This window comes from Ceratotherium simum, chromosome 7, assembly GCF_057802395.1.
Source record: "Ceratotherium simum simum isolate JZ-2026a chromosome 7, ASM5780239v1, whole genome shotgun sequence".
Classification (NCBI taxonomy): domain Eukaryota; kingdom Metazoa; phylum Chordata; class Mammalia; order Perissodactyla; family Rhinocerotidae; genus Ceratotherium; species Ceratotherium simum.
In genome coordinates this window covers 80,234,695-80,258,432 of record NC_141906.1, presented here as the reverse complement: position 1 = coordinate 80,258,432, position 23,738 = coordinate 80,234,695, and the positions used below count along the sequence as shown (strand labels likewise).

General features: G+C 35.7%; 1 protein-coding gene across 5 annotated transcripts in view; it reads left to right on the top strand.

The window, feature by feature from the left end:
• ARHGAP32 (Rho GTPase activating protein 32) overlaps positions 1–23,738 on the top strand; it is a 322,445-nt gene that overhangs the window by 262,171 nt on the left and 36,536 nt on the right. For all 5 annotated transcript variants that reach the window (XM_087433924.1, XM_087433925.1, XM_087433926.1 and 2 more), the window contains one exon: positions 17,604–17,753. In XM_087433924.1, coding sequence (XP_087290050.1) covers positions 17,604–17,753 — 150 coding nt within the window. The remainder of the gene's footprint in view (positions 1–17,603; positions 17,754–23,738) is intronic.

The following is a 23,738-nucleotide window of genomic DNA, read 5'->3' as shown; positions in this document are numbered from 1 at the left end:
TTTCCTCTTGCCCCTACTGCCCATACAGATACATCTTAGTCCTTCACAGAATAGCGTCCAAACGTTTTGTTAAACACAAGAGAAAAATGACCTCTCCTGTGCCATAAGCAGTCATTAGAAGACAAAGCAGAATGCCTTTCTGTCAGCCATATTTTTTTAACTTTTTGTTTTGAAATAATTATAGTCTCTTAGTCTAATCTCAGTTGCGACTATTCCTGTCTGTGCTTATATGTTGGTAATATGAGGGGCTTATGAGTTGTACTCACTATCCCCCAAATGGGCTTTTCTACAGCGTGGACTTCTGCTCCTTCTTCTTTCTCTATTCCTTCTTTCTCTTTCCTTTGTCCTCCCTTGCTGTCTTTAGTACTAACCAAGGAAAGGGTGGGACGAGGGGTGTTTTTAGTTTAAATTTAAAAAAGATGGGGCGGGCCTGGGGTGGTGTAGTGGTTAAGTTTGCGAGCTCCGCTTTGGTAGCCCAGGGTTCGCAGGTTTGGATCCTGCGAACTACACCACTCATCAAGCCGTGCTGTGGCAGCAACATGCAAAATGGAGGAAGATGGGCACAGATGTGCAAAAAGAGGAAGATTGGCAACGGATGTTAGCTCATGGCCAATCTTCCTCAGCAAAAAAATACAAAATAAAATAAATAAGTAAATAAAAATAAAAAAAAGAAAAGTAGCTTTGCCTTCTTCACTATGAATGAACTTTAAGAGCCTCGTTGCCTTTTTTTCTTTTTTTTTTATAATTTTATTTGTTTATTTTTTCCTCCAAAGCCCCAGTAGATAGTTGTGTGTCATAGTTGCACATCCTTCTAGTTGCTGTATGTGGGACACGGCCTCAGCATGGCCGGAGAAGCGGTGCGTTGGCGCGTGCCCGGGATCCGAACCCGAGCCGCCAGCAGCGGAGCGTGCACACTTAACGCTAAGCCACCGGGCCAGCCATAAGAGCCTCGTTTCCTATTCAACAAAATCCAAAAATTCACAGCTGTTCCACTGGTAAAAATTAACATGTTGTGTTCCTGCCACATATTGGAATTCTCTGTGGTCTTTCATATTTTGAAATCACATCAGTTCATTGTTTTTCTTATTGTGGCTTACCATTTATCAACAATTTTATATTCAGAGCTATGTTCAGAGAGTAAGGAAAGAATAAAGTTAATCAATAGCAGAATAGTTATTTGTGGTGCATGCTAATACTCCCTTGGTATCTTGAGTCTGACAATTCCTACTTGTGTGATCTTGACAACTGCTTAACCCCTCTGCCTTGGTTTCCTTATCTCTAAGATGAGATAATATTAGAATCAACTTCATAGGATTATAGTGAAGAATATCTGTAAAGTACTTAGAATCATGTCTGGCACATAGTAACATTTTAATGTCTTCCAATTCATTTATTTCTTCAAATAATTCTAATTGGATTAACACAGTGCAGTACTGTTATTTAGTATAAATATTGAACCTCTTCAATATTTGTATAAGTAGAGTTCATATTTAACACCTGGGCAGCGTATGAAGGAGGAGGTCATACACGGGGAAATTTGTTTAATTCTGGATTTTCAATTCTGAAAAAATTGTTTTAAATTTTTTCCGCTCATAGATGCTCACTAGATTATTGTCTCAGAATTTTTCACATAGAGGTAGCATAAATTGGTACTTCTTTATTTTTACATGTTAGTAGAATAACAGTCACAGCTGAATATCAGCAAAGATATTAAAAGGTGTGTTTTCTTAGCCTGTTGCTCCTAGTTTAATGATTCTGCCTTTACTGGCAGTACTTCCTGCTTGATCAATTACTTATTTTATTTGTGTCTTAAGTATCATCATTTTCATTGGATACACTGTCTCGGATCTAGATAGCAAATATAAACAACTGAATAGTAACTTTTTAAAAGATTAAAGACATAATTAAATATTAATTTCATACTGGTGTTTTGTGAGCAGGAAATGTTCACCTGTGTGAAGTTGATGGGTGGAGCTATGCTAGTGAAGCCTGTTCTGCAAGTGTGGGTTTGGGCTGGGGCCTGTCTGTGGTGTTGCAGAGCAGGACTGCTGAGAGAGAAGGATTAGCTCCTGAAGGCGAGAGCTCTCAGAGCTCCTGTGCACACACGCAAGCTGGCTCGGCTTGATTTAGGGACCAAAAACCCGGCCATGAAAGCTCAGGCTGAAAGAGGGGCCTGAAAATAGCCAGAACCTGAGAGTGCTGCAGAGGTTTGACTTGGAATTATCCTGTGGTGGATAAGGTCTGAGCCCGTGGGACTGATTCATTCTGTACGCTTTTGTATGGAATGCAGAGCTGTTGTATCCTGTCGAATCTACTGCTAAATATAGTCATTTGGAGTAATTTTAAGTATTGATCCTAAAGCAGTGCCAAGCAAGAGGTAAGGAAATCTCAATCAATTATTCAAATGTCTGACTCCAACAACATTCGTAATGTTTCACTGAGACTATTTTTACATTATATTTAGGCACTTGTTTCCTTGGTTGCTTTTAGGTGAATGGTTAATTATTTAATTATCCAGAACTTGAATAGTTGAGCTTTAATATTTGTCATATTTGTAGAGAGATAATCATTTTTTGAAGTAGATTGTACCATGTAGGTATTAATTTGTAGTCAGTTTCAGGAAATACCTATTTTTCTATTTCAAATCAGCTTATTTCTTAATATTTTCTAGACCTTAGATTAAAGTACAGAAGTTTTCATGATTAAAAGAACATACCTTTCTTTCATAAGCAACCAGTACATATCATATTTTTAAAATTTTGTCCTGGTTGGTTAATAATATTTCAATTATTGGCTAATGGAAAATAGGCAGCACTGATTTACTAAAAAGAATTTGGTAGACTATATCAAGAGGCTGTTTAAATTAGTATAAGGAAGTAACCCTTCTGCCCTTTAACCTTCAAGTATTGTGTGTTGTTTTCCTCATTAGTGAGAATAACCATCTCTATCCATAAAATATTTGTATTAACTCTTTTTCCTCTTGCAGCGATTTTTTTTTACCACTAGGGTATATTTATAAGGTGCTTCTTTAAGACCTTGGTGATAAATATTTTTCATTAAGGTAACAGGGGACCAGAATTTTTTCTGAAATACAGATCAGCCTTGTTAAGAAATTGAATGTTTTTCTTTTCAGGAATGTTCTCCCACTGTTTGAATGATATCAGTATTTTAATTTTCAAAACCATTATAAATGGAGAATTTCAGAATTTAGAGCTCTTTTTCATTGTCAACTTTTTAGAAAGCACCTGTTGCTCATATGGTAATGGTTTGAGACCACAACTTCTCTTTTTTAAAGTATTGTGTAGTACTATATGGTATTCAATAGTAGAAGAGAGCAGAAATCTGAAGTTTCTTAGGGTAAGTTTACATTTAAGACAGTTATAGGAGGAAGAACTAGAAAGTGATCCTATACTTGTGTGCACCTTTCCTGAGTGATCTCAGCCCTGAATTTAGGAGGTACAAACAGATTCAGTTAAACCTAGTTTGGAAGGCTGGCTCAGGTTCTAGCTAGCCCTGCACCGTGGATGATTCTAAAAGTTTCAGACGAAAGGTAAAGAGAAATTATAGTAGTAAAAATAACTCCTGTTTATTGACACTAACTGAGTTAAGTGCTTGGCATATGTAATTTCATGTAAGCATCATAGTAATCCTGAATGATAGGTCATTCTCCTTGTGTTTGAGGGAATTGAGACCTAAATAGGTAATTTGCTCAAGATCTTAGAAACAGAGAAGTGATTAGAGAAACTTCAAATTCAAACCCTCAGGTCTATCTGACTCCAAAGCCCATGTTCTTAGTCCCCATGCTAAAGGTCAGGTCTTCTGTAGGGCAGGCTTCTAAGACTTTTGCCTTTAACTAAGGGTCCTCATTATCAGTTCTGTGCTCTCCAAATTTAGAACCTTTCCCCTCTAGCTCCTGCAAAAAAAGAAAAAGAAAACAAACCAACCCACAAAAACTACCTATAACACCTATATCAGTGTTCCACACCGAACTTCATAGCTTAATAAAGTGCAAAGGATTATATGATATCAAAGTGAATATGATTACATTTTTAAACTAATCAAAAAAGAAAAAATAATGTCAAGAAAAGAGTTGTTACACTGTTAAGATTAAGGTTCTAACTTTTCAGATTTCTAGAACTTCTTGTAGTATTTTTGATAGTCCTCTTGCCTTTGATGTTACTGAATTCCTAAGACTATGTAGTTATTATACTTTAATTTTTATGAGAGAATATATAAATAAATGTCCTCCCAAAATAGTACTAGTTTTTAAGCTTCATATCAAATAGCACTAGTTCATCCTGGAAAAGTAGAGCCCATATTATTTTAAAATCCTTAGCAGAGATGCTTTTATAGCCCATATATTATATCCCATCCCAGTGTTAGAATACTTTACTGTCAGGAATCTAAATCCACCTCATGTTTCCTCCTACTCTCCTCTGCTAAAATGCAAATCTTTTTATTCTGTATTTAGAAATGAAATTAGTCACAATCTTTTATATAATAACTGAGATGGTACAGTCACGAAGTTACAAAAATTTTTTTACTTTGTTTTTGTACAGAATTGAGGGCCCAATCACATTTATTGCTTTAATTTGTAATTTAAATTTTTAAATAAAAGTCAGTATCAGTTTTAGCAATAAATTTGTATAGCTTGTTTCTATCATCTTAAAATCACATAAGCTAAATTTGAACCTTCTTTGATATTTACTACTGAAATTTGTAGCTCCTGGAAGAGTAAATGTATAATGTAAATAATAACTGCCTTATTTTAACCTGATGACCATTTTCCCAAGGGAGCTATGATTTTTAAAGATCTAACACATCAGGGGCCGGCCCCGTGGCTTAGCGGTTGAGTGCTCGTGCTCCACTGCTGGCGGCCCGGGTTCGGATCCTGGGCGTGCACCGACGCACTGCTTGTCCGGCCATGCTGAGGCCGCGTCCCACACAGCAACTAGAAGGGTGTGCAACTATGACATACAACTATCTACTGGGGCTTTGGGAAGAAAAAGGGGAAAAAAAAAAGAGGAGGATTGGCGATAGATATTAGCTCAGGGCTGGTCTTCCTCACCAAAAAAAAAAAAAAAAAAAAAAGATCTAACACATCATGCCCTTCTATGTTGCAGCTGTTTATGTCTCCTCTAGGAAGAGCAGCGACATAATGTTGCTTTGGTTTCATTCTTAACCCCAAAAAAGAGATACATTTTTAGTCAAATAGCCAAATATTTCAGTTAACCACAGGCATGCCATTCCACAGAAGAGTTGTGCTGGATATTCTGAAGAACCAGTTTGTGGCCTGTTTTCTACTTCTCTTTTCCCGAGGGAGTTGTTCTTATCTCTTTTGTGTCTGAAAAATTCTTCTCTAAAATTTACTACAGATTTATTTTCTAGATCCCTAGTGTCATCTATTTGCATTTCAGTCAGTAATCCCCTTTGAGATGTCTCCTCTTCTCTCTCGTAAGTAAATGGAAGCCTATTTGACTTCTATAACTGTTTGTAGCTTTCCAGTTTTTCAGTCAAGAGCCATTCCTGTCAGTGCTATTTTTAATTTAGCATTGCATGTACATAACATTTCTCAAATACCTGGTTTCCTTCCTTTGAGGTTGGAATGTACAAATATTAAAACTGTTACAGCCGTCCACATTCCAGAACGTCATCCCTGGGCTGGTCCCAGATATTTTCTCTGTGGTAGTCCCTTGCACCTGTTATACACACAGTCTGAGAACTGTGTTTTTGTTCTTACTTCCAAAATTGCTTATGATATATTGATAAAAAATGATTCTGTTTCTTGTTCCACAATAGCTTCAACGGTATATTAAGATTTAATACTCAAATTTATCCAAAGATTTTCTTAGACATCTGCTTTGGAGGGAAAGGGGAATGAGATTCAAGGCTGAAACTGCTATATTCCTGCTTTAAAAATTAGAAGTAAACTTAGTAGTTCCTAGAGAGACAGTAAGGATTTTGCATTTTGAGTATCAACCTGGTAGGATATAAATTTTCATAAGTTCAGAACCTGTATTTATCTTTTTTTCTCTTACTACAGTGAATTCCTGAAACCTGGCTCAAAAATTAATCTTTCCAAAGTAAACGGCATTTTCTAGTAAAAACAATATTATAAATGGCCCTTGTACTGTTCACCAAAGACTTGCTAGCAAATAAATCAAAGAAACAAACAATAGTATATCATATGGCATGAGCAACAACTGTGAATGTCTTTAACAATTAAAGATAGTACAATTAGGCATCAAGTCTTAGAAATATTTATAAGCATGTTGTATTAATTAGTTATATAAGTACCCCTTATTACTAGTCTAAATTTTCATCGAGAAAAATAAAATGATTAATTTCATTAAAATTCATTTACCTTAAAAAGTGCTAAACCTAATACACTGTACTTAATACAATAATTTTAACAGTGATCTATCTTAAATTTTTATACCAGCCTTTTCCAAGATGATTTAGAAAGCCTAATTTATTTTTTTAATACAGCTTTCCAGTGAAGTTTTATATGATGTCCTTTTTTTCCTCCTGATAAATTTTTCTAAAACAAAGACATTTTCCACAGACTTCAGAGCTCTCTATGCTTGTTTGACTCTATACTTTCTCAGAGTATTTCATAATTTCTCAGGTATTTTCACTGAAATCTAGAATTCGTAAATGGCATGGTTAAACTTCTCATTTTTCGTAATATTAAACTGAGATCTAAGCTGGTTAATTGCCTTGTCTAAAATCTTAGAGCAAGTTATTGGCAGAAACAGGACTAAAACCATGTCTCCACAGTCGTGGTCCAGTCCATTTTCACTTGCTCATGCCTGGTCAGTACTAAGCGTGATTGGATGGCTGACCTTTATCAGACTGTTTTATTATTGGAAAGCCATACAAGCTTTCAATTTGATTCAAGTATGCATTTGTAAATCTTCAAATAGAATTGCTGACATTTTATGTTTACCGAATATTTTTACTACATTCAAAAACTATATATTTAGATATTATAGGGTAGCACCAAATAAACTAAAGACAAAAAATTGAAATGTGAGTATTAGGTCTTTAGAGATGGATATATAGAAGAGAGGAAGGTATAAAGTGTCATTATTCTAACTCTTTTACATGTAAAAGTCATTACAGAATGTAATGAGAAATTAATTAGATTTTATTTAATGTACCTGTTCTTCTGACATAAACTTTTAAGGAGAAAATTCTAGTGATCAGATGCTGGCTTATATTTTGAGTTTAAGTCGTGTAGAGGGTGATGCTGACACAGACTGAGTTTCAGTTGCTAACACGTGTAAAGCCCTGGCACATGTCAGCACTCAGTAATGCTAGCTGTGCTCTCCTTATTGTTAGGAGAGTACTGTGGTTTCTAGATTTTCCTTCATCACTTTTTGTTGGATAACTGGTTTAGGATGCAATTTTTCTTTTTCTTCCTAATGCCTTTGTAGGATTGGGAACGGGCCAGTGGGCAGAGCCAGAGGGAGGGCAGATCTAACACAAGATCAACCAGAAGATTTACAGAGATAAAAATAGAGTCAGTACAGAATTTCTTGGGGATGTCCTTATTCCTTCAAATAAAAACTTCGAGTTTGGTTTGCAAGAGACTTCTTTACTCTGATTTGGAGGGTGTTTTTTGTAAGACCAAAAAGCATATTATCAAAATTATTCATGGGTATTTTCAGATATTGGCTTAAAGAGCTTCCTTTATATTATTATTCAACCTAAAGCTGTATTTATATTAAAGCTCTTTTATATTATGAAAAAGGAAAAGTTACAAGAGGTTTTATATCTGAGTTGCTGGAAAAAGTGTTTTTAGTTCAGTTGTTTAACTAATATTTGAGTCACATATTAGAATCTTGCTCAACTACCTAGAAATTTTTCTTTAAGAGATTCTAGAGGTATTGCTCTCATGAATTTCTGAGTCCACTTATTTTCAAATAAAAGCTTTATTGGTTTAGTTTAAACTAATTTAATTGATATACTCAAAGCTAGAAACTTAAATAAGAGTTATATCACATTTTCCCATGTGTGCTGACTAAACTTGTTCAAAAGCTTTCTTTCTCAGTTGCCGAAGGATCCTTTCAGGACGTATGACAATGCTCGCTAAAAATAAGTTAATTTTTGCATCTCCTGCCAATACACCTTTTAATAAATTTGAAAATACTAAGTAATACAGTTCACTTCAGCTATTTACTTAAGACTATAAATGTAAATATATGTCATATTTCTTTGCTGCTATTTTAGGCATTAGCAACCTATTATAGTTTTTCTGTTTTTAGAATTCTTTGTCTACATTTGCACTCTATAGAGTTCTTTTATGTTTGTGTTCCTTTACTGAAAGTCACTTCTAATATGTTTACAGTATTCCTATGTTTATTACAGTTTCTAAGAGGGAACTTTGCCATGGCTTAATACTTTATTTTTTTTTAAATTACCACTTGCCCAAGTCTCTTGCACTCATTTACATCCTTGCAAAGGGTAGAGGGGAAGTAGGAGTAAAGTGGACTCATCATATAAGTATAAAAGCAAGACTTTTAAAAGTGGGTATAAATTTAGTTTGCCACCTTCAAAGCTTAAAAATTAAACAAGACAAACTAAATGACCATCTTAATAGATGCAGAGAAATCATTTGATAAAGGTCAACGCTTGTTCATTTTATATATCTTAGCAATTAGGAATAGGGAATTTATTTAATCTATTTAAGGTTTCTACCCAAAAACCTCAAGAAAAGTTTATCCTTAATCGTGAGACATAAGTGACTATCTCTTTGAGTCAGGAACAAGATAATCATTTATTGGAGGTTCAGTGGAATTAGATGAAATAAAAAGATTGTAAAGGAAGAAGCAAATCTGTATTCTTTGCATGCTTATTTAATACAATAATCCTATTAGGTAGATACTGTTTTTAACTTTTTCATAGAGGAGGACAATGAAGTACTTAGAGTTAGGTACTTTGTCCGCACTCATACAGCCAGATGTCACAAAGGCACGATTGGAGCCCCACAGTCGGGGACACCATGCTAATTGCATTTCTATACACTAGTGTTAATGATTAGAAAATAGTACCATTTACAATAGCAGCAAAAATCATAAAGTTCCTAAGAATAACTAAAGTATGCAAGACTTTTATGGAAAAAGATTAGAAAAAATTATTGAAGGACCTAAAAGAATCTTTAATAAGTGGTGAGATATGCTGTGTTCATGGACAGGAAGGCTCAATATCATAAAGAAGTCAGTTCTCCTCCAGAATAATCTATAATTCAGTACAGCTTCAGTCGGATTCCCAAAAGTGTTTTTTCCTCCTGTAATTTGACAGGCTGATTCTAAAATTCATATGAAAGAGTAAAGGGCTGAAAATATAAAGGCAGTTTTGAAGAATAAGTGGAGGGACTCATCTTTCCAGACATTAAGACTAAAGTGCTAGAAATTAAGAAAGTGAGGTGTTGGTGGAGAGAGAGACTGATAGAATTGAGAGAACTCAGAAACAGACCCCTCACACTGTTAGAATCAGTCTTACAAACCAGTAGAGAAAGGATTATTCAGAGAAGGTGATGAAATAACAGATTATGCATAAAGAAAAAAATAAGATTGTGTCTCTACCTCACCCTAAATACACACAAAAGTTCCGAGTCAACTGAAAACCTGAAAAAGAGAAAAAGTTTTAGGAAAAAGAAGATTGAGAAGAAATAGGACAATAAATTTATGACTTAGGGTAAGGAAAGATATCTTCAAGCATGGAAACCATAGATAAAGACACTTAAAAATTTGTACAATAAAAGATGAGCCACAGACTAGGAAAAGATGTTTGTAACATGTGTACTTGACAAAGGTTTTATTTCCGGATCATATGAAGCATTCTTGCCGATCTAAGAAAAGGACAGCCGATAGTGAAATAACTAAAATGTGAAAAGAGTATGAACAGTTATTTCACTAAGAGGAACACTGAATGGCCAGTCAACATAGGACACAATCCCTAATTGGAAAATATGACCAAAAGAAATAGGCCTTGGGGTCATGACTGTCCTGGGGAATCAGAGCTAAGGAACCGATAGAAGTATTGGAGCCCAATGTAGGTGTACTTACTGTAAAACATTACTCAAAACTTTGATTATACAGAGAAGTTTAAGAGAATAATGTGACAAATATCCATGTACCCATCATCTAGTTTTTTCATATCTTAACATTTAGCCATATTATTTCCTCGGATTTATTTTCCCTTTTTTTTTTTTTTTAAGATTTTATTTATTTATTTTTTCCCCCCAAAGCCCCAGTAGATAGTTGTATGTCATAGCTGCACATCCTTCTAGTTGCTGTATGTGGGACGCGGCCTCAGCATGGCCAGAGAAGCGGTGTGTCGGTGCGCGCCCGGGATCCGAACCCCGGGCCGCCAGCAGCAGAGCGCGCGCACCCAACCGCTAAGCCACAGGGCCGGCCCGTATTTTCCCTTTTTTTAAATTAAAAAAATAAAGCAGGGGCAGGCCCGGTGGCGCAACTGGTTAAGCGCGCGTGCTCCGCTGCGGTGGCCCGGGGTTTGCTGGTTTGCATCCCGGGCCATGCTGTGGCGGCGTCCCATGTAAAGTGGAGGAAGATGGGCATGGAGGTTAGCCCAGAGCCAGTCTTCCTCAGCAAAAAAAGAGGAGGATTGGCAGATGTTAGCACAGGGCTGATCTCACAAAAATAAATAAAGCAGTACAGATATAGGTGAACCCCGCTGTGTATCTCCCCCAATCCTGTTCTCCTACAGAGAGAACCTTTATTCTGAATTTAGTGTTTATCATTTCCATGCATGTTTTTATACTTGAACTACAATGTGTATGTAGCCATAAAAAATATGTATTATCATTTTGCATGTTTTTAAAATTTATAGAAATGGAATGACACTGTATCAAACCTTCTTCAAAATTACATATTATGAGATTTATCTGTGACACTTCTGGATCAGTATATGCATTTTAACTACATTACAGTATTCCCTTCTAAGTATATACCACAACTTATATTTCCATATTTTCCAAGTTTGTCCTGAAAACAGTCTCTAAAGACTTATATTAATACAAACCTAAGGAAGCTTTAGGCCAGTAGCCTTTTAAATAGTAATCAGGTTAAAACTAAGCATAATACAGTAGGCTTCTTGTCTCAGCAATTTTTTTCTTTTCTTAAAATTCACTGTTTAGATATTCTTTTGAAGAGCAGAATTTTTTAGAACATTGTATTTAGAACAATTTTTTAGTCCATGTGTATAATAACTAAGTAAGAAAAAATCAGTTTGATGTTGCTTAGAGAAAAATCCTTTCTCCATATTTATTGATATGAATAGATATATTCTTATGTCTTAAATAAGAGCAAGATTATGGTATTTCATATTAAAATTCAAATCTTTTCATATTTATTAACATAAAATATTTCAAAGTATGCAACAGAGACTTAGAATTTGGGAACTTGTAAGAGACCTTTAAATATCGTGTAGTTCAGTTGCCTATATTTCTATTCCCCTCTGTTAAATTTCTACCAGATGGTCGTCAAATCTGTGTTTAAAGACTTTGAGCGGGATATTGTGTACAATTGTGAAAAGCCATTTGACATGCTAAACGTTACACTCATACTTTATTATACCTTAGGTTTAATCGGGACAATCTCTTCAGGTACTAAGTATCCCACTTCTACCTTCTCATTTTGTCTGCTTGACTTTCTGAATTTATTACAGATCTTAATGCATAAAATCATCTTTCTTTACACCCTGAGAAATTAATCCAAGCCCAGACTTCTCTCAGATCAGTCTAGAAGATTTCTGAGAACCAATTTAGAGAACTCTGGATTAGGTGAAGTATTATGAGAAAGTAATAATTCTTTGGTTTTGCTGGAGAAATATTATACTTGTGTAACTAGAAACACTCAGTGCCCCACCTCTCCATGTCAAAGTTCACGATGCCTTACTGAACTGTATGTTTTTAGTGTATCCCTATAAACTGGTTATTAGTATCGTAAAGATTTACCTTGAAGATAGTAAGTTGTTTGTCATACTGCCAAAGCTTTTAACTACTGGAAAGACTGGTCTGGTTGGGTTTGTCTCAGGTTTGAAAAAAGATTGCAGATATAAAATCTATCGTGGCTAATATGGAAGAAGTTAGCATTGTGGCACATGTTGCATTTTAACTCTAGAAGAGGGAATTTGAATATAGAGTGGTATGATTTGCTTTTGTCCTAAGTATTGTTTTGTGTTTTATTTTTGATGTATTTTGTCTGTACCAATGCCACTGGTATCATTTTCATTTATTTAATCCAGCATTTTTGGTGGACCTTAACCCTAACACCCTTAACCACTGCATTCTAATATTCCTCCGTTGAAATGGATTTATAATCACTTAACTGTCTAAAACCAAACCCCAACTCTACCTTCCTCAGTAGAAGTCTTCTGATGTAATTGACAGGATTCCATATTTCTATTCCTCAAAAGGTAGTTTTACTAACTAGTTTGCTAGTTTGTTATAATGAACAGGGTCGGGAGCAGTGTAAGTGTCCGAAATAAGTTCAACCGTTTTATTGTCTAAGAAATGGGAAAAAAATATAAAGTGAAGAAAAAATCAATATGAAGAGACAGTTATATTTAAGTGTTGTTAGATCTTCCAATTTGAATATAACTAAATTGAATGTTTTTATTAGTTTAAATTTCCAATGCAATGAAATTTGTCTATCTTGATAGATAATTGATTATTTAATTATGGGTGCCAGAGCTTTTCACCACAGCTATCTATACCACAGTGGATTAGAATGCCAATTGTAATAACTGCAATAACAGCAACACTAAAACTGTGTAGAAGATAGTTTAATCTTCCTTCGAAGACTGTGTGTCTTCATTTGAGCCTGTGTGTCTAAGCACCATTATGAATATTAGTCATTTCAATGTCTCAGATTGGAATATAGGTTGGCAGCGAGACCACACCCACCCCTCCTGCTCCCACTACAAGTTTAGATTTAAAGTTCCCAGTTTATTTTATAATGCTTTTTGGAAAAGTAACGGAAGCAAGGTGGCCATACAGAGTAGAAGTCAGGTTGCACATATATCAGCACTTTCCCAGAACCCTCAAATGCCAAATGGGGGTACAGAGTTGCTGATGACACTCTTCACTGGTCTTAATTTTGTGTTAGATTGCAGCCCTTACTTAATTGAATCTTATGTCATTATTTAGGAAAAATAAATGTGAACAGTCTTTAACAGGAAAAGATAGCCACGTTTCCTTGTTCTTGAGCCAAACTTAGCACACCAAAAACAGAGTCAAAGCTACCTAGTGTCCTGGAAAGTCCAGTTCTACAACCCCTCTGACTAATGTAATTTTATTATGTGTGAGAGTTTGGTTGGAGGATCATTATTATAAATCTGTTTTCATACAGTTATCATTGAATTGTGAACATATGTATTTTCTGGTTACTATATAATTAATTCCAATTAATAATTCCAGATATTATATTGCTAAATAATGTGAAAGAAATAAACCTATTTCTTTCTCTACTAGTGGGGAGCCCAGTTCAATATGGCAAACTACTCATGCAGTTTTTTAAATGTTCTAGCTCCATTTGTGCTGAAAATTGTTACTCTCTTCCTTCCTTCCTTTCTTCTGGGGAGTGTTACTGTGGACTCATGGATTTTTATTTATTGATGTTTTACAATAAGTTATCATTCTTTATGATGTTCGAATCTTTATGATGTCCCAAAGCTGGCCAGTGGGAGTCCATTCAACTCAGTCCTTTTGGCATCTCCTAATGGGTGTGTGGATGTTTCCCTTGCTTTCCGTCACAACAGAATTTCCCAGGCTCACCTTGTACTTTCCCTACTATCAACTGGCAAACAGGCATTTCTCCAAGGAGTCCTGGTTTTATTATATTAGGGAATGATACTTAGAAACCCAGCTCTGAGACCAAAGGTCTTCATTGCAACTGGAATGTCATTGTTTCTAAGGTTTTTCAGTGGCTAGGGCTTAGGGAAAATGTATGTGTATTTTAATTTTGAGTTCGTGTTCACATTTGCAGCTCAAAGTTAACATTACAGGGGTTTTTTAACTTTGATTTTATTATTGTATCTCTTTTCTCTCACACTGAAAAATCTTGGTTCCTAATAACATTAGTATATTTATTTGTTTTGTCCCACGATATGTATAAAATTGTTTCAGAATTACATTACCAATATTATTACCAATGATAAAGCAGTTGAATGAAGTTAAATATTACTTTATAGTTTTTTTGTCTCTAGAATATATCTCATAACCATGCACAGTCAGTTTACTGTTCACAAGTTATTTAAAATAATTTCTCTCTGTTGACAGTGTTAACAATTTCATAAATTGTTAGTTACATTTTTTTCAGGTTATTTTCAATATTAGGATTTGCTTTTTTTTAACTGTGTTATGGCCTCTGGAACCTGGCCTTTGCATACCTCTTCAACCTCATTTCGTAGCACTGTCTTCCTTGCTCACTACACTCACCTCTTCTAACGCAGCACTTCCCTGAGCACCCTGTCCAAAGTACTTTCTCTCTCTCATCACTCTTGCTTCACTCTGTTCATTTTCTTACTAGCAGCTAAAAGCAATCTGAAGTTACCTTGTCTTCATTTAGGCAGTATCATATAGTGGGCAAGAGCTTGGGTTTTGAGTCAGATCACCTAATTTTGGATCCTGGTTATGTGCCCTTAGACATGTGACTTAGCACTCTGTGCCTGAGTTTCTTCATCTAAAAATGGGTAATAATAATAGTATTCTCCTTATAGGGTTCTGTGAGAAATGAATGGTTAATAAACACTTGTGCAGTTGCTGGTACTTACTAAAACATAAAATAAATGCTGGCTATATTGGCATTATCATTGTTCACTGTCTTTCTCCCCTCAGTGAGCTCTGTGACAGCAAGGAACTTCTCTCACTTGTTCTCGCTGTGATCTCATATCTTAGAACAGTTCCTAAGATATAGTAGGTACTTACTTACATATTGCTGAACGAATAATACTTAAGATTCAATTCCCATTCCTTTGAAACGTTCTTGGAAATCTGAGACTAAAAGAATGGTTTCTCATATAGATCATGTACAGTTGTCAAATTCAACAGATATTTTCATCAAATTCGGCACAAAATATGAATGCCTACTGTTAACATGTATTTTGGAAGTTCTGGCTAGTTATTAAAATCTGAAACAGAAATAAGAAATTATCCCTATCGGAAAAAAGAATTATTATATTTGCTTTGACACAATTATATATCCATGAAATCCAAAAGGATCAACTAAAATCCTCCTGAAATTGTTGCGAGTTTAGTAAATGATCAGATTTAAGCGATTCATAAAGAAATCATTTTCTAGCATACCAGTAATTACCAGTTAAGACTACAATTGAAGAAAACTATTATTTTACAAGAGCAGCAAAAAAAATGTAAAATACCTGGTAATATCTACAAGAAATATGTGGAATGTGTCCTTTCATAAAGAAAATTAGAAAACTTTACTGAGAGATAGAAAAGGTCTAGAAAAATGATGACATGCCCTGTTTCAAGATGGAAATATTGAATATTGTAGAAATTAAAATTCTTTCAGATATATAAATATGTTAATAAAAAATATATAAATACATATATAAATATGTTAAGTTATTGCAAACCAAACTCATTTGTATTTTTTAATAAATCTTGTCAAAATTATTTTAAAGTTTAAGTAGAAAATATTTGAAAATGCACAGAAATGGTTTGATGGCCTCTCTACCAAAGATTCATAACACAATCTGCTAGCAAATAGGGGAGGATAAAACTCATACAAGTCCAATAACTTGTAATATAGTAATATTATATTATGTGACATACTTCTGAAGTTACCCAAGTGTGTGATAAATGTCTCATTAGCAGATAAGAGAGCATGTCATTTAGTTTTACATCAAGGAATCTCAGATACAAGAGAGGTTGTACTTTACCCAGAGTTTCAGAGCATGTCAGAGATAGCATCGCAATTATACTGACGATTCTAAGTAAATTTTCAATAATTGATATAGAAAAAATAAATTTCGCCTTAATCTGTGTGCATTCTAGGGTAACTACCTCGTCTCAGTTTGCCCAGGACTTTTCTGGTTTTAGCACTGAAAATCTCATATCCCAGAAACTTCTCAGTAATGGACAAAACAGTTACGGTTGATCACCTTCACACAGTTCATAGAAAAGATGTTTAGGTCTGTAAATAGTGTTTCCCATAAAATGAAAAGAAATGGATGGCAAATGTCTGATCTGGTCTGGAGTAACCCATTTAGTGGTCCATTTGGCCACAAATTACTCTCTGCACACAGAATTCCTGCTTCATCCGTTCCAGAGATTTAAGATTTGGGTTCACTCAAGAATCCACATATTAGAATTCAGTGAGACTCCCAGTAATCGTCTGCAAACTGAGTAGGAGGATTGAGGCCATGTGGCTTAGTCTTCTATCCTGCAACTAATCTCTAAGCTTAGGTTATTTGTTGTATGTTGACTTTTGGAGCAGTATTCCCTGTAGGCTGTACTTCTCAGCTAAAGTCGTTGTTTTAGGGGTTTGTTTGCTTTCAGTTCTTTCACTGTTATCTTTCTAATATATCAATCAGTGGAAATATTTGACTATACATTAATTTACTTATCTCATGCCTTGATCTACAAAGGATTTAAGGTGATATATTTAGTATACTACAGATGAATGTTAATAGACGATCTGATGCTTTTTTTATATGTGTTTTGTATTTATATAGCCATCAGTTTGATAAATATGTTCTATATCGTAATCAGATTGTCCTCATTATAAAATGAGAAAGAGGGAGGTTTTTCTTTTTTCAGTCTTATTTTCCAGATTACAAATGCTTTGAAAATTTCTGACCACCAAGTAAAATATAGTTGTCCCTTGCTATCCACGGGGGATTGGTTCCGGGACCCTTGAGGATACTAAAATCCAAGGATGTTGTATTTGTATACAACCTATGCACATCCTCCCATATACTTTAAATCATCTCTAGATTACTTATAATACCTAATAGAACGTAAATACTGCATAAATAGTTATTATACTGTATTGTTTAGGGAATAATGACAAGAAAAAAAGTCTGTACGTGTTCGATACAGATACAGCCATCATAGGCCTTTCGATCTGTGATTGTTTGAATCTGCAGATGCAGAAGCTGTGGAGAGCTGACTGTATTTTAGAAATTGACTCGAAATGCAAACCAAATTGACAGCATTTTCAGTCTTACTTATTATGATCTCCAAAGCAATATATTAGAGTAAGACTCAGGTCCCAGTCATAATCCTGTAGCGTCCTTTAGATATGCATTGGGAAGATCGTTAGTTTACCAACCTTGATTGGTAAACTACCAATTGGTCACAGATTACAATAGTTAAATTTGCTCACAGTCCCATCAAGTAAGGTCATAGGCTGGTGAGAAGAAAGTGCAAAATTATGATGTTTTTGATAAAGCAACTTCCTAAACTTCTGTTGAAAATTTCCTACAGAATATAAAGTGTACCTGTAATAGATTATTTTGCAATCAGCCTATTGAAATATCTTTCTTTTCACACTATGTAAAATGTAAGCTCGACACAACTAAGGTGTTTTCTCTTTATTTTTATTTTTTAGTGTCTAAAAAGCACGGCAAGCTCATTACTTTCTTGCGCACATTCATGAAGTCTCGTCCAACAAAACAGAAGCTGAAACAACGGGGGATCTTGAAAGAGAGGGTGTTTGGTTGTGACCTGGGGGAGCACCTTCTGAATTCTGGTTTTGAAGGTAAAACTAAAATTTGTAAGCTCATAATTTCAGTTTCTGACCTCTCCATATTGATTTTCCTTTAATCAGTTATGAGGTAGATCAGGCAAGCAGTATCTGTTCTGTTTAGGGTCAGCAGCATGTATTTAACTTTCTCAGGTACTCGTCTCAGTTCTGGGGACAGCTGAGAATAAAAACAGAGGGTGAGAATGCACTTTGCACCAGAGATGCTGAGGGTCTGTTTAGGAAGACTCATCAGACAGTCACACAGAGGGTACAGTGGCACTGTTGGTTTGCATTATTTTTATGTCTGTTCAGATAGCTTCTTCAGCCAGTTTTCCCTTTCACATTTTACCCTAAAATATTTATTTAATTTCTCTTTTGAAAAACACAATCATAGTTTTGAGACTATACCAAGACCAACCTCCCACTTTTTATAGCTAAAAATTTAAATTCCTTTCTCTATAAATTAAATTCTGACTCAAGAGTTCAGTAGTTGCATGAGTAGATAGGAAGAAAGGAAAGACGGAACACTTTTCTCTACCATCTCCTTTAGAGATGCTAGAATATTAAGGAAGTATCTACCTATAATGTTAAGTACCAGAAATAGGTGATTTGTGAAATTCTGAATCTGATGGGAAATACCCATTGTACTTTTTAAGAAGACCACTAATGAAAACTAGTATAAATACCGTTAATAATATCGAGTTCAAATGAAGGCCTTACTCATTGCTTACAGAACAGCAATATACTTAAAATATGAATTCAATGCAAACTATACCATGTTTCTTGAGGGAAAAGACAAAATGTTATTTTAAACAGATGTTATTCCCAAACTAATATCAACTTAATGCACTTACTAAAAAACAAATAAATAAACAAAAACCCTGAGGATTATTTTTGCAACTAGTCAAAATGCACATGGAGAAATAGGCCAATGAGACAGTCAAAGAGCATTGTGGTGGAAAAAATCAGTGATAAAATAGAAGACGTCTAGCTTTACCAGATATTAAATCCATCTTCAAAACTAGAGTGTTGTTAATGTAGAGAATGAGATGTGAATGAAATAGCTTGGAATGTTCAGAAGTAGTTATTACTATCAATAAGAATCTATTATGATAAAGTATGGTTTTAAAACCAGGTCATGAGGAGGGGCTACTGATTAGATATGTATTGAGATAATGAAATAGCAATTTTGAAAAAAATTAATTCTCATTTTATTACACTGAAAATTCCAAGTGTATAGAAGAGTTAACTTTTTTAAACTTACAGAAATGCTAATATGAAATGGTTTTGTTTGAGACCATTTATTATTCCTCTTTGAGACCAAAGAGGAATAATAGCTTTCTCAGATTAAAAAAACATTATAAAGGAATATGTAGCTTCAAATAAATAATTTCCGTATAATGAAAATAGCAAATGTAAGGGAAAAGTACCACAGACTGGGAAAATAATCTTTTTTTGGATATGATGAAATGCTGCTAATACAGTGTATGAGAATATCATTCAGATTTTTGAGAAAATAAGTCCCTGAGTAGAAGAATGGAGAAAAAATATACACATATAATTTTCACAAGGAGACAAATTGTAAACAAATTACAGAAAAGTGTTTATGCTCATTTGTAATCATGGAAATGTATCTTGAAGCAATTTTGAGATACCATTTTTACGTTGGTAAACATTATTAATATAACAAAGGTGTTTTTCTAAATTATGATATCTGGTGCCATTAAAAATAGCAGTGATTTTTGTGAAAAGGTAAACATTATTGGTTTCAGGTAGCTCTGTGAGTTATTACCTTTTCGAAAAACATTTTGGCACTTCATAGCAAGGAGTTTGTGGTGTTCCTTTCATGTAGTAGTTCTCCTTAAGGATTTATCCTAAGGTTATATTTCAATAGAAACAAAAATGTTTATTGTAACATTGTGTATGAGAGCCAAAAAATTGAATACTCAACTTTTAGGGAAATTGTTCTATAGATTATGAACCTATTGAAAATTGTAAATTTGAGTGCGGTGTAGAAATTTGAAAAATGTTATATATAAACAGTAAGATATACCTTTTTGAAAGTATGGATACTTAAGTGATATGTAAAATGAATATAATTATAGTAGAGTACTAGATGTACAGAATATCTTTGTGATTTTCTTTCTTAGTGGTCTTGCTTTTTCAATTAACAAAAGAAAAAATATTGAAGAGTATTAAAAATTAATTTAATAGTCTTGAAAGAGAAAACTCTGCTAAAGGCCTATCCAGAGCATAAAGTCTATATTCAAATGATTAGAAAAAGAAAAAATAGTTACTTGTGACAGAGTGTAATTGTAATTTGAAAAACTTTAAGAGTCAGAAACCTTGAAGACTGAGGTCAGATACATTACAGTTAGCATAGTAAAATAATTTTCTGTTTGATTGGGGATGGTGAAAAAGGAAGAATAAATATTCATACAAAGGATATTTATTTGAATATTCAAATGAAGACCGTATAAACAGGAAAAAGGAAACCTTTGAAGTTTTGTTGACCTTAAACAAATAGCCAGTTATTTCTCCAGCAAAAATGGAATTATTTGGGATCAGCAAAGAATTGTATTCTGGGGTCTGGAACCATGGCGAGCCACGTGCAAGTCCCCCCACAGCAAGGGAGGGGAAACTCTTATAGAGGGGAGGAGGAGGTTGAGAGGGCTGTTGTAAACAAGGAGTTCAAGATGTGGTGGCTCTCCCTTGGCTGAGTTGTAACAGTCTCTCATTGGCTGAGCTTCTTGCTGGTCAAAAAGAAGTCTGTCTTCTTCCTGTTGGGCTCCGCTGTTGATGTAGGGCTTGAGAGCTTTGCCTGTTGGCCTCCTGACTCCAATTTAGTGAGGTTTCTGTTTATTAATTTCCGCATTTCCCCTTTTGATTGAGGTCTTTCTTTGAAAGCATTGCTGAGCAAGAGGAAGTTTTTTTCTGGTTTCAGCAGCCTTTTGTCCCTCAGTGCCAGAAAGGACCTTTCCTGTGTGTTGTGTCCCATCTCAGATGGAAAGTGCACAGATTGGAACCCTGTTGTGGCCACATTTGAGTAACAAGGAAGGGTAGATGGGAGAACTCTCAGGCATTTTTCTTTTCTAAAGTCCATTTGTTATCAAGATCATAGGCATTAGAGATCATCTGGAGTGTTATGTCATCGACAAAATTCCAACAGGCCTGGTCCGGACATCTTGGGAAAGCTGTCTCTTCAGATATCATCTGCTTCAATTTTGGGAACTCTTTATTTTCAGATCACCCGATGATGTGCAGGTCCAGTCAGGGTTTGGTGCTTTCTTTAGGTGTGTCACATGAATCCAAGAGTCCATTTCTTGGAGTTTTGTGGCACAAGGGTTGCTTCACAGTACCTGATAGGGGCCTTTCCATTCCGTTGAAGAGTGTCCGTCTGGAGAGGTGTCTTTTTCAATAGACAAAATCTCCGTGTTGCAAGGTGTGATGCTTAAGGTCTTTATCTCCCTTGAGCACACTGTAAAAAGATTGCTCTACCAAAACATGATTTTATTTTTTTTCTCTCTCTCTTTTTTTTTTTTTTTGTGAGGAAGATCAGCCCTGAGCTAATAACATCCATGGCAATCCTCCTCTTTTTGCTGAGGAAGACTGGCCCTGGGTTAACATCCGTGCCCATCTTCCTCTACTTTTTTTTTTCATATGGGACGCTGCCACAGCATGGCCTGAGAAGCGGTGCTGCATCAGTGCGCACCCGGGATCCAAACCCGGGCCGCCAGCAGCGGAGCATGCGCACTTAACCACTACGCCACGGGGCCAGCCCCAAAAACATGATTATTTTTAATAGAAGTAATTAGGCCTTTGCAATATTGGGGTATATCTCCTTTTATCAGCTGTGGGTGAAAAGAGCAGGAGCCAAGTGCATTTGGTGTCCTGTCACTGTCTCGAAGGGCGAGAGTTTATAAGTTCCAAAGGAAGTGGATCTGAATCTGGCAATGCTTTTGGCCAAGGTATTTGGATGAACTGTAGAAACTTTGCCCATTGAGTCTTAATAATGCCATTAACATGTTTGACTAAACCAGAAGATTGAGGGTGATGTTAAGCACAGTGAAAGTGTTATAAAACCAGCCAAATAGTGCAGACTTGTCCAAGTACCTGACCATTAAAATGGATTCCTTGATCACTGTGAAGCTCTAGAGGAGTTCCTCAGGTGGGATAATCCTTCCCAAAGGACTTTAGCCACAGAAGAGGCAGTAGCCTGTCTGCAAGGGAAGGCTTCAGTCCAGTTGGAAAATGTACAAACTGTGACTAAAACATATTTATATCCATGAGACAGGGAAGTTGTATGAAATCCATTTGCCCAACTTTGAATTGTCCATTAGGCAATTTAAAATGCCTGGGAGTATTATGAACAAGCTTCCCTGGGTTGTGTTTTGGACAAGTGGGACAAGTGAGGTCGGCACTTTTTGTGGCCTTGTTAGTATTTCCCCACCAATATTGATTCATAAATGTTATCATTTTGTCAGTAGACCAAGGGTTAAATGTGTGTACAGTGGGTTAGGAGTGGGAATTTTAGAGTCTCTGGTAGGACTGGGTTTTTATTTGGTCCAAACCAGAGCTTTCTCTTTTTATCAAACTGACAACTGTTGAATTTCCAATCTCATTTTTACTTTTCTGAGGCCAATTTTTGGGCTTCTTTAGCCAGTTTTTCTAAGTTATCATTTGGGGAAATATCCCTTTGGCCCGTGACAGAGATTTGGCCATTGTTGGTTCCTTTAAGAGCTGCATTTCTTGTGGAAATGTCAGCAAGGTGATTTTCTTTAGCTTCCAGAGAGTCAAGTTGAGAATGCCCCAGGACCTTAATAATAGCTAAAGCCGCAGGTAAAAGTATAGCATCCAATAATTCCTGAACATAGAGGCCATTTTTAATTTTATTTCTGCTGGAAGTAAGGAAACCATGTTGCTTCCAAAACATTCCAAAATCATGAGCTACTCCAAAAGCATGTCTACTATCAGTGTAAATATTGACAGCTTTGCCCCTGGCTGAAGTACAAGCCCATGTAAGAGTGTATAATTCAGCATGTTGGGCCGGAGTAGCCATAGGTAAAGGTGCTGCCTCCATGATATCAAAAGGAGTTGCAGTAGCACACCTAGTGCAGTATTTGCAATTGTCACCTTTTAAATAAGAACCATCAGTAAACCATGAGAAGTCAGCATTACCCAAAGGAGTTTCCTGCAGATCGTCAAGAGGAGTCAGGAGGTGGTCCACCAGCGTTAAGCAGTTGTGAGGGACTTTGTTGGTAATGGAGGGGAGAAGAGTAGCAGGGTTAAGGTTATTACAGCGTAAAAGAGTTATGTGAGGAGCAGTTAGCAAAAGGATTTCATAGGAGGTCAGGCAGTTGACTGAAAAATGTTGAGTCTAGTGAGAATTCAGGAGGGCTTCTACTGCATGAGGTGCAAAAATGTTTAAAGGGATTCCCCAGTGATTTTCTCGGTGGCCTTAACCAAAAGGACAGTGGCAGTAATGATTCCAGTGCAAGGGGTTATCCACTGCCACAGGGTCCAGTTGCTGGCCATAATACCCTATAGGTTGATGGTGGTCCCTGTAGGTTGATGGTGGTCCCCATGTTTTTGAGTGAGTACCCCAAGGGCATTCTTTTCCTTTTCATATACAGAAAGGAAAAAGGGAATCTGGTAATTGAGATGTCCAAGGGCAGATGGGTTTGTCAAACTCACCTTTAAGGCCTTAAAGGCTGTGTCATCCTGTTCTTCCCATAAAATTACATCAGGGTTGTTATTCTTTAGTAAAACATATAGAGGCTTGGCCATAAGAGAGAAATTTGGAATCCAATTTCAGCAGTAACTAACTAGCTCGACAAAACCTGACAGTTGGTGCTTAGTCTGGAGTTTGGGGAAACTTAGGATATCATGAAGCCTATCTGTATTTAGGTGTTGCCCTAGTTCTGATATCAGATGCCCTAAATATCTAACCTGGGTTTAGGCAAACTGCAGTTTCTCTTTGGTGACCTTATATCCCTTTAA